Here is a 14,471-nt window from a genome sequence, read left to right as displayed (position 1 = left end):
GTGTAAAGATACTTAAAATGTAAATTCAAATGCTAATATATGACCAGTTCAAGATCAGATGATAAGCTTAATGGCAGAAATATCTCTAAGTATTCATTCACTTAGATCAGAGGATGAAGAGAAATTATAGAAAGGGTAGTACCTTTGACTCAGTTGAGTCTGATGACCTACTCCTAAAACCGTGAGCTGGAGAGGAGGCCAGTGCCCACAGGAGACCTGCCTGTAGAGTGGCACAGGCGCTGGGTGACTGGCCCAGCTGCCAGCTGAAGATCAAGTGCATATCTCTAATGGTCTTACCAACCTCCTGGCATGTTTCAGGTGGAGTCAGCATAGGGATCCAAAATACAAGAGCAATGAATGCCAACTGCTGGACAGAATCTCAGTCCGGGCAGGCCACAGGTGGTCTGGCCACAGCCCAGTGGATGGAAGTCTCCAGTTTCCAGGAAGAGAAGATAGCAAGAGAAAAGCACAGCCTCAATCCTTAGGGGCTCGAATAATAGCCCTTTAGAAAGACAAAAAGCATATAAATGCAGAAAGAAGAGGGACTGATCACTGATGGAAGAGCTACTCTGTGCAAGGTACTGCTCAGTACCTTACCTGTATTATGGCACGTAGTCATCATGACAAAGTTATAGGGTAGTCAAAACCCTCTCAACGTTACAGATGATGAAAGTGATGCTGTACTTGCTCAAGGCCACACAGCTAATAAGCACTGGAACCACAATTTGAATTTATAGCTGTCCCCTGCCGGTCCTCAGGGCACATGGAAAGGAAGAGAAAGCCCCCTCTCAACAAGTGCCCCAGGAGTCAAGCAAGTCTGCCTCCTGAGTCAGCTTAGAAGCACGGGTCTCTAGACACCTGGCTTGAGTGAGAGGTATGTATGTGAGAGGGGTGATGAAGACTGAATCTTGTGCTGATTTGATATCTCGAGTGATTGTGGGTCTGGGAGCAGGTGGGCAGTTCAGTGAGGAGCAGAGGAAAGTAGAAACAGTAGAAATGAGACTGGAGTCAATAGAACAGAAAATGTACTAGGCTTTCATATGGCCATTTTAATAAGTGGTATGCTTTCTGAACACCTGCCATCCTGGGCTATAATACCATAACATTATAATTTGGTTTACAAATGAGTGTATCACTTCTAAGTAGACAGAAATACTCTGTAGCATTAATGCAGGGGAGTCTTTGATATTTGAAAATGCCTGTTTACTGGGAAGAGCCTGAGACTTTCCACCTACACTGTTTGTTTTCCTTCTCTTCGTCTCCATCCCCTGCATTTTGCTGCCTTTGGATGAGTGGCTTTACCCTCCTACTAGGTAATGAAAAACCCAGTGCCCTGAGACCAAACAGCCCATTTGCTCAATGGAAGTCAAGTGCCTCTGACACATGCCAACATTCTGTTGATGCAAACAACAAAGAATGGCAACAAAAGCTAAAATGACAGCATTTATTTAAGGTTTTTTTGCTCTCCTAGATATGTAGATTTAAAACCTCTTGACAGTGACAAAAATAAATAAATAAATAAAGCCTCTTGACAATGACCCACAGTAAGAAGTACACTTTATGTTGCAACCTACAGCATAAGAGGGAACATGTAGATGTGTGTATGTGTATAAATGAAACAAAGGTTACATGAAACATTACCTGGCTATATTATGGGTTGCGAATACACTCTGATATTTTCTATTCTACTCCAGTTTCTTTACAACCAAAAAAAAAAAAAAAAACTGGAGTGACCTACTAGAGTAACTTTATGATCCACTAATGAGTTGAACTTAAATTTTGAAAATCGCCATCTGGACCTAGAGTATAAGAACAAACTCATAGTGTTATAGGAACTCCCCCAAAAAAGGAAGGTAAAGAAGGGTAGGGAAGTTGTAGGAACTGCACGTATGCTTTCTCCTCCATAGATAGCACCATAAAAGCCCATCCCAAAGGTGAAATCAAGACGACCTGCGTGGAGGTGATCACAGGCTGAAAGAGCCCAATAAAAAAGGCACAATTCATTAAAGCAAACCAACAACAACAAAAACTTTCTCCTGGCTAAAGGACCACTGAAATAATGTAACTCAAGAATCCCTGTAAACATTTTTGATGATCCACAATACCACCAAGCATTATTCACAAGGAGAGCATTGTTAGAAAACTGAATTTATCCAGACCTGTGTATGTGTGTGTGTGTATGTTATAAAAACAGGCCAAGTGATAGTCGCTGTTGCATTTGCAGAATTTCCAGTCATTAGGTTGACCTCAGGGCAGGCAAGTGTTTCAGGGAGCGTGTTCTGAATCATAATTGAGCCCTCAGCTGTATTGAGGCCAACGAGCTATATCTTGTGTGTTTTTTGGCATTTACTTTCAAGAAAATGTTCTAACTTAAATCCCTATTACTCCCTCCACTCACCAAGAAACTTCCTTCAGAGGACTGTTTAGAAGCAGTATTAATCCTCAGCTTTCCTGCAAACCACTCAGAGGCTTCAGTTATCCAGCTCAGTGCTCACAAAGAAAAATGCAGACATGGACATGACAACTGCACTCCCCATTTTTTTCTCATGTAATTATAGCTCCAAGTCTCACAATTCCAAGCCCTTTTCCTACAAACACACAATTTCTCCAGTCATAGCCACACACTGTTTGCCTCTATCATTAATGTCTCTTATCAGAATCTTCAAAGCACTCTTTCTGGGGGGCACAGAAGAGCATGTATAAGGGAATACATTCCACTCTTAGTACTAGGCTGCTCAGCTAGGAGAAAGGGATCACCACTGAAAACTGGGCGCTCCATTTCCCTGCAATCACAGATTGGCCCATTACTAAACATCTATATATACTTTGTCAGAACGAACCCCAATTTATATGCCAGTCCAGATGTCTCATACTTAATAGGCACCATTACCAACAAATATTGCTGCAATGAGTTACTTGTGGGAGAAAACTAAATTTACTTTGGATTCTTACATAAGGCAGGATTTCCACTTATCCAGTGTTGTATAAGTGTGAAGGAAGGAGAGTGAAACCAGTTATTTCCAAGATCTCTTTTAGGCCTTTAGCCAGTGATCTGAGAATGACATGAACATTATAATCACATTTTAGCGCATTCTGTATTTGAACACATGCTGGGGTTCTCTGAACCAAAATGTGTTCTGAGTTTTGGTCACTACCCCAAGAGTATCTGTGGTCAAATTCTGATGTTGGATCCTGATGCCTCCCAGTGCTTGTGTAGGTCTCAGCCCCCACCTGGATGCTACTGCTTCCTACTGGGTACAACCCCTGGCAAGGGATTCAGGGAATGCTACTGCCACCAAATCTCCCCCTCGCCACCTCTGCAAAATGCAAAAGATGCAAGTTCAGAGAGAAAACTATGCTTTCCTGTCTTAACATAACCTTCTCTTAACCAGGTTAAAATTTATCACCAAAGAAGGAAAGGTAGAATCAGCCTCTAGCAAATGGTGAAACTAACAATCTTTCTCCTCTTCATGTTCCCCAATCCCATCAACCAGGCCACACACAACTACGGACTCAACACTAGTTTGCTGAATGGACAGGGGTCCAAACAGTCAGGAAACCATCACTGTAAGGAGTCAACACAAGGGAGAGGAAATCAAACATGACTTGACAGAAAGCAATGCTGAGATTTTGGCCATGATTCCCAGGACCCAACTGACCAACAGGAATGGCCCTGCAGAATTTCTATAAAGAGGCTGAATAGTGCAATCCGGTTGAAAGGGGATGCGGTGGATTTTTCACATTTATTTTTTACCATGACCTAGTGTAAGAAATTTACCTAATCAGTATACACAAACACAGTGTGTAAAAATGAAACAAGTTTTATGAAACAATACTTACCCTTATGACACTATGTTGCAGTACACTCTGACATTTTCTACTGATTCTACTACAATAAAAATGAAAGATCTGGTCATGACCCACTAAATTGATGTCATGACCAACTAGTGGGTAGAGAGCAGCTGCTGGGGGAAAAATGGTACAAAAACCTTGTCTTGAAGCTGTGCTCTGGTCATAATTGGACTGTTTGGGGTGACTTGGGAAGACTCAGAGATTAGGGAGGCCTGAAGCCTTAATGATGTTTAGTTTGAGAGTAACAAAAGACAAAAATGAAGAAATCAGTAACCTTTTTGGCTAGGTCCCTTCAACATCCCAACTGTGTATTTTTCCGAGAAAAGGGAGCTGGAAAACCAGGGTCCCTGATAGAGAACTAGGATGGCATGCAGAAAGTTAGAAAACTCCCAAAGCAAGATTTAAAAAATAGTTTGGGTATTTCAAAATAAAGTACTAGATCTAAATCTCTTCACACAAAACTCTTGAGCTGGAAAATACGATTACATCATAAATGGCCTAAAATATGACTCAAAGCCAAACTGTAGTTATAATAATCTTTATTCCTGAAATGATGGTTCCCTTATGATTCAAAAAATAATTAAAAGAATAAAATGGCTGTTTTTCTTCTATTACTATTTTGAAATGGCACCAAGATTAATTCATTCATTTCACCTTTTTCAATCATTTCAGGCTAAAAATGACTATATCTATACCTTATTTGGCTAATGTGTACACAGCTAATTATAGGAAGGCTACTTTTAAGTAGGTATCTTTTTTTTTTTTTTTGTCTTTCTTTAGAAAAATAACTTCCTGTAGTTTTGGAAGCCAAAAGTTAAATATTAGAAAACTAACAGTTCAGCATCAGGAATAGAAACCAGCACACATATATGGAAGGTTTATAAGAAAGAATTACTATGGGTAATTCAAGACTTAGTTATAACAGAAAACACAACTTACAGCACATACCTCGTCACCATTTACTCTCCATTTCTTCAGGCCACTGGTTCACATTCACCACACAAAAACATCAACTGACAGACACTGAGGAAAGTGATGTGTGATGGCAGAAAGTATGTGGGTCTAGGATCTTACACTATTTCAATGGTTTTTATTTAAAGTCTTCTATAGAAAAAATTACTTGTCAAATGTGCTACAAATGGTTGAGTAAGCAGAGCTTTTGAAATAGATTTAGCAAATTCAACTGCATCTCATAATGGATTATCATTAACAAGGCATGAGTTCATACGATTAGTTAATAAGCAGAACAAGTATAATGTCTTTGGTTGAATAAAATCCAGTATTTTTTATTTATCAAACTCCAATTTCATTTCACAAATGTAAGTTATCATCAGCTCCCCATCCACTTTCCCCCATCTTCTTATCTCTTTCCCACCCTACACTTTCTCTCCCCCACAACCCGGGCTCCAAAAAGAAAAAAAATAAACCCTCAGCTATTTGATCTTAATATCACTGCAAAAATCAAAACCAGTGTCTCCTGCCCCCAGAACAGTGGGTATCCCCACCTGGCCGCCTCCTGTAGCTCATGCAAAATTCAACCCATAATTACAGATGCATTCTCAGTTTACGCTGCACTTGAGATTCAATGGTGACTACTGTCAAGATGGAGAGATTTGTGAATAAAAATACAGTTCAACAGCAAATATAAATTAGTTTTCTCTTATTTGCCATTGACATGGGTAATGTACAGATAGTCCCTGATATATGATGGCTCAACTTACAATTTTTTGACTTTACAATGGTGAAAAGTGATATGAATTCAGTAGAAACCATACTTTGAGTACTCACATGACCATTCTGTTTTTCACTTTCAGTACAGTATTCAATAAATTACATGAGATATTCAATACTTTATTTTAAAATAGGCTTTGTGTTAGATGATTTTTCCTAACTATAGGCTAATGTAAATGTTCTGAGCATGTTTAAAGTAGTGTAGTCTGAGCTATAATGTGTGGTAGGTTACAGGTATTAAGTGTATTTTCAATTTATGGTATTTCCAACTTAAGATATGTTTATCTGGATATAATTCCATTATAAGTTGAGGAGCATCTGTATATAACTATACACTACAGGATGACAGGTTTTCCTGATATACCCTCATGTAACAAATTATGGGTCAAGGGAGAAAATCCCCCAGCAAAGAATATACTGATAACTTATAGGACCCCCCCACCCTCCACCGCCAAAAAAGTGCCTTACCAGAATCTAAATGGCAAGCTCAGGAAATGTTTAAGTTTCAGACTTAAAGTAGACTTTAGTCAACTCCAGAGTGGGCTACATTGTTCCTAAACTGTGCTAGTCAGGAATCCTAGAAGGGGTGCCAGACCATTATGGAGCACGTGGATAAGAGTAAGAGGGAAGTACACTTAGAAATGAGGTGTGTAAAGTGGCCAAATCCTCTAGACCCAAAAGAAAGAACTAGTTATGCATGTGTTTCTTTTGGTGAACTTGGAATTGGATCTGAAATTTCGAAAGATCTGAGAGGGCACAGGTGAGTTTTTCTCAATTCTACATCTTTTCAACATTAATAAAATTAATCTTCACTGGACTATTACCCCCATCCTATCTCATCCCGTTCTCTGTATCTGGAAGGTTGCTCTTCTCTGCCTTCCCCTGGTTAATTCTCACTCAATAATGGCTCTTCTGGGAAGCCTTGGTGTGAGTGAGACACATCTCCTTGAGCCTTCGTGGCACTGGGCAGAGTTGTATCATAAAATCTGCCCCCGTGTTCTGCAACTTCTGTCACTGATCTGCCTCCCTCAATGGACTGTGAGGTCCTCAGGGGCAGTGGAAGTGTCTAATTCATCTGTATCTCCCCAGAACCAAACATTCGGTCTGGACATAATAGACAGTTATTCAATGTACTAACAGATATGAGTAACACAACTATTATCCCTTTACTATCAAAAGCAGAGTCATTTTTCATGCAATCATGGTACTCATAGTTAATGCCACACAAAAACTGGAAAACTTTAATATTTCTTAAGCAAAATAATGACAAAAGAATCAAGGCAAAAGGATGGAGATGGAGTTTCGCTCTTATTGCCTAGGCTGGAGTGCTGTGGCATGATCTCGGCTCACTGCAACCTCCACCTTCTGCTTTCAAGTGATTGTCTCACCTCAGCCTCCCGAGTAGCTGGGATTACAGGTGCCCACCACCATGCCTGGCTAATTTTTGTATTTTTATTACAGACGGGGTTTCACCACATTAGCCAGGCTGGTTTCGAACTCCTGACTTCATGATCCGCCCGCCTTGGCCTCCTAAAGTGCTGGGATTATGGGCATGAGCCACCACGCCCAGCCCAAAACGTCTTTTAATAAAGGCAAAGGTTTACTTACACATATTCAAATAGAGGAAAATGCTGATGTATATATCTTCACTGGGATGATAACTTACCCCATAAGCCCATCCAGCTGCAAAAGCAGCTTAAATGATATAGTTCTTTTAATTTGCTAACCTAACTAAGTCAGGTTCTTGTCCACACTGACTTGTTGGACAAAATTAAACCAACCTTGTATTAGTTTGTGCTTTCCTTTGTACTTTGTCATGCTGATTCCTCTTGTCATAGTTGCTTGGATGATCTAAACATTTAGAAACAAAAGTCCAAAGTCTGGTGATTCATTGCTTTCTATGGGATGCTACTGCTCCTTCAGCAGCATCAGCTTCAGGAAGATGATGTACATTATTAAATTACTTGACAATGACAAAGTGAACTAGGATGGCATTACATACACACTTTTTTTTTGGTTTTGTTTTGTTTGGTTTGGTTTTTTTTAGACAGAGTCTCGCTCTGTCGCCAGACTGGAGTGCAGTGGCGCTATCTCGTCTCAGTGCAACCTCTGCCTCCTGGGTTCAAGTGATTCTCCTGCCTCAGCCTCCCCAGTAGCTAGTACTACAGGCGCCACACACACATTTTTAAATTGGATTTGTTGCTTGAGATTATGCCTGCTTGTCTATTCAGATGAAAAGCACCTGCTTATGAAATGAGCCTGAGAAGTCTGACAGATTTAATATCTAATATCAGTTTAGGGGAAGTGATGGAAGCTAACTTCAAAGGTCAGGTGAATATTTTGATGGAACTTCAGAGAATTCAGTTATGGTAAGTAAATATTTATGGATAACCTGAAATAAATACTGCACTGTGTTCTGCATAAGATATAAATGAAACTTTTTTCTTTTTTATTAAGGTTTTATCTTTAATTATGATACTCCCTTGATAAGAAGGAAGGAACACTACACATATCCAGATCTCTAGTCAAAAAAATGAGGCTTTCTGAAATGGTTACAGATTTTAATAGCAAAAGCCCATAAAATTAATAACCAGTACTCATTTTTAAAACATACACCTCCAAATTTATATTGAGAATCATAAGATGACATGGATAATTTACTTATGACACAAAGGCAGTAGAAGGTAAATCTGTTTGTTCAAAAGTCGTAAGTAGATTTTTCTGTTTTTGTAGTTTATATTAATGGATGGATACCTACCATTATTATACTAAAAACTAATTTTGAAGAAATCTGAGCTTCATAAGAATTCAAATACATGCAAAGGCAATGTTCCAGCATATCTGAATTACAAGGGATCTAGCCCTGCCTTCTTAGTTTTATAATGGTTCTCTAATGAGTCTAAGAATCTCTGCAGAAAGCTCATTTTCAGCTAGTAGTATCTAATAGAAGTCACTTCCTACTCATTTTGTTCCTTATTTTCAAGGCTTTCAAGATCAACTGTACAGGAAGAGACTACAGTATTGGATGCATCCCAGTCTCCGGGACACATCAATTTCCAAACGTTACTGCCAAGGCTATGTAGAAGAGTCAAAAAATTTTTAAAAATCCTGAAAAGGAGCCGTTGTTCTAACTAGTTGAAGGTGATGATTTATCAAGAACTGCTAATCTGCTGCAATGTGGAGAGCCCTTGCACATTCACTTTCCATCTTGGTGTCAGAATAATTTCTAATTATGGTTTGGGGCAGTTTTCTCACTTGAAGCTAAACAGAAATTTGAGGAAATGTATGTATTTTTTAAAAAAATCATCCACTCTGCTGGTAAATAAAGACACAATTACGCACAAATGGTGCCTAGGCAATTTAGGGGGTTATATAAATGACTGAACTGTTATTTTTAAACTGAAGTGAAAACAACGTATTCTTATTTATGAGAGAAGGGAAGTAAAATGATTCACTTAGTGTTCGAGTTAGATTGCATATCATTAATGTGTAAAATGGGATTTAGGTAGTTATTCTACATAGATTTAATGCTATGTTGGAATTAACTACAATTGGCAACAAGAACTTCATGCAAAAAATGACCTTTAGATTTTCATAAAAACCTCATTTCTGCAACTTATTATTGTGTATGACTTTGGACAAGTTACTTAACCTCAGTTACCTGAGCCTCAGTTTCCTTATCTTTTGAATAGGGTTAATAATGCCACCTTTTAGGATTCACACACATTCAAAAACTTAGCATTTGTTAGCTATAGCTATTAGACATTACCGTGATGTTCACTTGCCTCCAGGATGAACATATTTACGCTTTTTCCTAACCAGAGAATAAACCCAGAACCAAAATATATAGGTCCTAATAAGTACCCTAATAAAAGGGGAACATCTATCCAAATTACATTCCCCATCCCTTCCATTTATGTCCCCATTGCCCCATTTGATGCCTAATTCCACTTTTGGGATTTATTATCTGGTGCTAAGCATTGACTTCTTCCTGAAGAGGCCCCTAAAAATGCAAAAGCTCAAGGAAACAATAATTAAAGCTATCATCACTTTGTAAGAATGCATTTGTGTGGTTTTCTCCAAGACAAAATTATCCCACATACTAACACTTGGTACCTGGGAAAGAATAAAATAGCCATTAAAAAGGAGCAATCCTCTCAACAGAGTAAATGACAAATAAATTTACAAAAAAAGTAAAGGGGCAAAAAGGCACAGGATATATTTTGCAATTTTGCTTAAGTAAGTTTTGTCAGTTAATCATTCATTAGGTACTAAGAACCTTTGGACAGAAACTCAAGAAAATGGCATTAGTAGTTGCCTCTAAGGAGGAGAACTGGTTAGGCAGGTGCAAGAGTGGGAATAGAAGGGCAACACCCACTTTCACTGCATATCCTTTTGTACCATTTGATTTTGGCACTGAAGGCATGAATTATCCACACAAAAGTTTTAATTAAAAAAATTCAATCCTCACACCCTGTTATTTCTCCTATATCATCTTTTAGATTATTTGTTTACATTACATAACATTTAAACATTGACTTTTGGCCGGGCACAGTGGCTCATGCCTGTAATCCCAGCCCTTTGGGAGGCTGAAGCAGGAGGATTGCTTGAGCCCAGAAGTTCAAGGCTGCAGTGAGCTATGATCATGCCACTGCACTTCAGCCTAGGTGACAGAGTGAGACCCTGTCTCTAAAAACAAACAAATAGAGAAGTTGCATTTCTTCCCTAAAAAGCAAGTTGGAGTCATGTAAAATTTGATAGGCCTCCAAAGACTGATTTTTCTTTAAAGTATTAAACATAAAAAACACTCAAAATCTAAAGATACAAAATTATTAGACAATTAACATTATTTACAGACTTTCTGTATATACAATTTCCTTCACTAAAACTTGGGCTTCCTGCACACAGGGGCCGTGTTTTGTTAATCTTTGAGGCCTCACTGAGGCAAACACTGGACTTTCACGGGAATACTTTCTTGAATTCCAAGGAAGAAAAGCCATTAAATGAAACATGATATTTTGATTAAGAAGGAACTTCTCAAGATTTTTATAAAAACAAACAAAACAACAATAACAACAGAAAGAGGGACAGGGACAGGGATGGGGGTAGAAGAAATAGCCATAAACCACCTACATTCATAATAGAACTTTTGAGACCTTACTGATTGCAAATGCTTGTGAAACACCAAATACATCATAAGGAGGGAGAATTAAGGTTAATCTAAAATAATGAGAACATTTGTTCAACAAAATATTTGCTACATGCCTATTGTGTGCAAGGCCTTGGTGACAAAATGTTGACCAATGCAGACATGATTCTAGCCCTGACAGGTTACGTAATAGTGGGAGATACAGAATGGTAAACAGGCAATTATCATGTGGTATGATAAATATAAAAGCAAGTTTATAGAGTTTTAGGAGCTCATAAAAGGAGAACCAATTCCATGCTTGGAAAAGTGATGTCTAAGTAGGACTAGAGTTTTGGAGTTCTCTAAACTCGAGTTCAAATCCTGGTTTTACAGGTTACACTCTATAACCCTGGCTAATTTATTCAATCTCTCTAGGCCTCAGTTTCACCAACTTTAAAATAGGAATTATGATACTACTGAGTTCAAAGAGTTGATGTGAGTATTAATGAAATGCACATCATAAATCTGATACGGTGTGTGGCAAGCACCCAATAAATATTAGCTACTAATATTAGTGATAACAGTAAGCTGAGAACTTAAGGCAGCTAAAAGGGAAGAGAGGAACCCAGACAAAGGGAAAATGTACAAAATAAAAGCAATAGTCTGGTGAGCTGCACTGAAAGAACCCTGCTTGATCCATGGGTCAGGGGGTGCTTGGGGTGGGATCAGAGGTGAAGCTGAAGCTGGAAAGGCAAGCACAGTCCAGCTCAATGGGTTTATCTAAGCTCAGTGGGGGCCCCTTGAGAATTTTAGTCAGAGAAGGGACAGGATGAGATCTGAGTTTTTAAGAGACCAGTTTGGCTACAGTGTGGGAATGGAATGGAAAATGACAAGACTAGAGGCAGAGATCAGTGATGAAAATGTTAAAATAATTCCCTGGCTACCGTGGATTTTCACAGTTGGGAATGCAGACATCACATGAAAAAAATATATAGCAATCCAAAGAGGGTCTTCAAGTAACTATCTTCTTGTATTAGTATTTCATTAATTCATTCATTCATCCATCCACTCACTCAACAAGCATTAACACCTACCAAGGCGGGGAGCTGGTGCTGTGAGAGATTGCTACAAGCATTGCCCTACATGACCCTGCTGACCAGAAGCATCCTATCCAACACTGACTGCCCATATTCCTCTCCCTGCCTGGGAGGCCTGTTATCCTGGTGACCCAGATCATGTGCAATGCAAAGGCAGGCACCAGCAGGAGACCCAAACCTAGAGGCAGTATCACATAGTAGAAAAATGTCACTAACTACATCAGTGTATAGCTGACTTGTTATTAAAGGAGTAAATCTTCCATGACCCATTGCTAAGTGAATAATAATAGTCAACATTCATCAAATGTCCTGTCCTATGAATTTCAGGTAGATTAATAAATTTATTACAACAACTTTGTGAAATAGGTATTATTATGTCCACCATATAGATGAGAAAACTGAGGCAAGAAACACTCCCTAAAGGTCACAGAATTGGAAAGTGGTGGAGCTGAGATTCAGTCTGTTTTTATCCACTACACCATGTGACTTCTGGCAGTGGGCCACCAGGCTGATATCAGAATTAAACCAATTTAAAATGTATGCTTCAAAATCTGGGCAGGGGAAAAAGATCACTGCTCACTTAGGTATCAGGGAGGCCAAAGCTTGGAAGCTTTTATTATAGGAATAAAATGAAATGGATGAATAAATATGGTGACAGTCTCTTGAGGAGAAATTGGACTACTCTCATCAAAAGAGTGCCATCTTGAAAGGGTTTTCAAATCGATTTTGCTCTTTTAAGTTAAAACCATAGCTCTGCCATTTGGCCTAGAACACATTAGAAAGTATTCAAATGGGATTACATTCCTTATCAGTTTAAAAGAGTGGCACATCTCACAGACTCAAAGATGGAGAGGTGTGGCAAACAGATCAAAGGGCTAAGAGAGATCTGTTACTCTTTTGGTTTTCTGCTAATGGAGGGTGGAATAAAAGCTGATTATCTTACTAAGAAATTAGTAGAATATGTCTATTTTCTCAGGCCATGTAGGATTCCATCAACCAAGTAGTGAAGCAGGTGAGGAATAAGCATATTTTATCATAAGCTCTATGAAGCATTTCCAATGTGAAGTGAATACAGACAAAATAGAAAAAAAATTCTTAAATCTCCAGAAATGAAAGAAACCACTAGCTTCTTGCAATGCCACTGGATGCCAACAGCAACGGAGTCTTGAGCCTGGGCTCTTAACTGGCAATGAGAAGAATCCCAGACCAGATGGCATTTTAAAATCCAATCGCACTCTATTTGTCTCTCCCCACTAACCTACATTGCACTTAAAGCAATCAGCCATTTCACAAGCTGCAGTATTTTAAAGTAGTTACAACCCTTGAGAACAGAAAAGCTCTCTTAATTGCTGTGAGTTTAAAAATATAGACAATAAAAATTACGGAATTTGTGAAACAACCATCTCTTAATTAAACACACACCCAACACCGCACAGAGTAGAGCTTTTCAAACCTAGTCCATTCATGCACACATTTAGCACAGCTCACAAACACACTTTCCTTCCATTCATTCACTTACTAGTCCCGTTCTTTGGGACTCACTCGCCACCACTGAAAATGAACTTGAGAAGCCCCAGGTCTGTGGGCACCGACACCCCGTTAATTAATACAGCTTGTCCTGCTCCAAGCTCCAGGCAGGACTTGGGGGCTTCGGTGTCACGACTGGCGCTGCCCCCTGGAGGGACGCCCAGCCTCCACCTGCCCTCCCGGAGCGGCACCCCTCGTGGCCCCTGCTCCCTATGAAACACTCAAAGTTGCACTGTCGTCGCTGCCGTTTAATTTTCAGAAATAAAAATGCCGGTGAGACGGACTCCCCCGCCCACCCACCTGCCCGAGACCGTACAACCACACTGAATCGGATCCTCCAGAAGGCTGCCGGCAGCCTGGAGGTGTGAACAATGAACTTCTCTCTGACTCTGACACACACACACACACACACTCGCCCCACGACGGGAAGTTGTGAACTAGCCCAGGTGCCAATGGCGCTACTCCCCAGGCAACGCGGCTGCCGACGGGAGGGGAGGGCCCAGCGCGCGCCCCGGCCGCGCCCCTCGAGTCGCCGAGCGGGCAGTTACCTCCTTCCTCCGGCTCGGCGCCCCAGGTCGGGTGATGAGGGCAGTCTCCTCGCACACCACGGCCACGTCCTCCACGAACACGCAGTCCGGAAGGCTCTCGTCGGCCGGCAGCTCCACCACCTGCAGCCCCAGCTTGCTGCCCAGCACGCCCACGTAGAGCTGGTGCTGCCGTTCCGCGCGGGCGACGTCCACCTCCTCGCCCTTGGCGCTTCTCAGCGCGTGCTGGCCGAGCGACTCCGGCAGCGCCCGCACCACGGCGTGGGTGGCTCGGCCGAAGGCTGCGGGGTGGCCGAGCCCGGCCATGGCTTCCGGAGGCTTAGGGGCGGCGGTGGCGGCGGAGGCGGCCGGGTCCTGCCGCGGGCAGTGCGCTCCAAGCCTGCGAGCGCCCGGCGGCTCCTCTTGGCAGCCGCTGAATGTGGTGCAGAAGGAGCCCAGCTCGCGCCCGGAGCCCTGCCCGCGCGACTGAGCATGCCCAGAGCTCCGGGCGCCGGCCCGCGCGCAACCCGCGCGCCCACTCCGGCGCTGGCGGGTCTCGCGCCAGCCTAGGCAGGAGTTGTGGCGGCGAGCGCCGCGCGAGGAGTGGGGCCA

General features: G+C 41.2%; 1 protein-coding gene across 8 annotated transcripts in view; it reads right to left on the bottom strand.

Annotated features, from left to right (window-relative positions):
* DDAH1 (dimethylarginine dimethylaminohydrolase 1) overlaps positions 1-14,471 on the bottom strand; it is a 255,115-nt gene that overhangs the window by 128,851 nt on the left and 111,793 nt on the right. For 4 of the 8 annotated variants that reach the window (XM_005542839.4, XM_045367972.2, XM_074002653.1 and 1 more), the window contains exon 1: positions 13,884-14,300. The exons of the other annotated variants lie outside the window; for them this stretch is intronic. In XM_005542839.4, the coding sequence (XP_005542896.1) occupies positions 13,884-14,186 (303 nt within the window). In that variant the 5' untranslated portion in view covers positions 14,187-14,300. Of the gene's footprint in view, positions 1-13,883; positions 14,301-14,471 lie in introns of those variants that run through there. 8 annotated transcript variants of the gene reach the window in all.

This window comes from Macaca fascicularis, chromosome 1 (assembly GCF_037993035.2).
Source record: "Macaca fascicularis isolate 582-1 chromosome 1, T2T-MFA8v1.1".
NCBI classification, from domain to species: Eukaryota; Metazoa; Chordata; class Mammalia; order Primates; family Cercopithecidae; genus Macaca; species Macaca fascicularis.
Note: the sequence above shows the minus strand (reverse complement) of the source record. Positions and strands in the feature narration are given on the sequence as shown.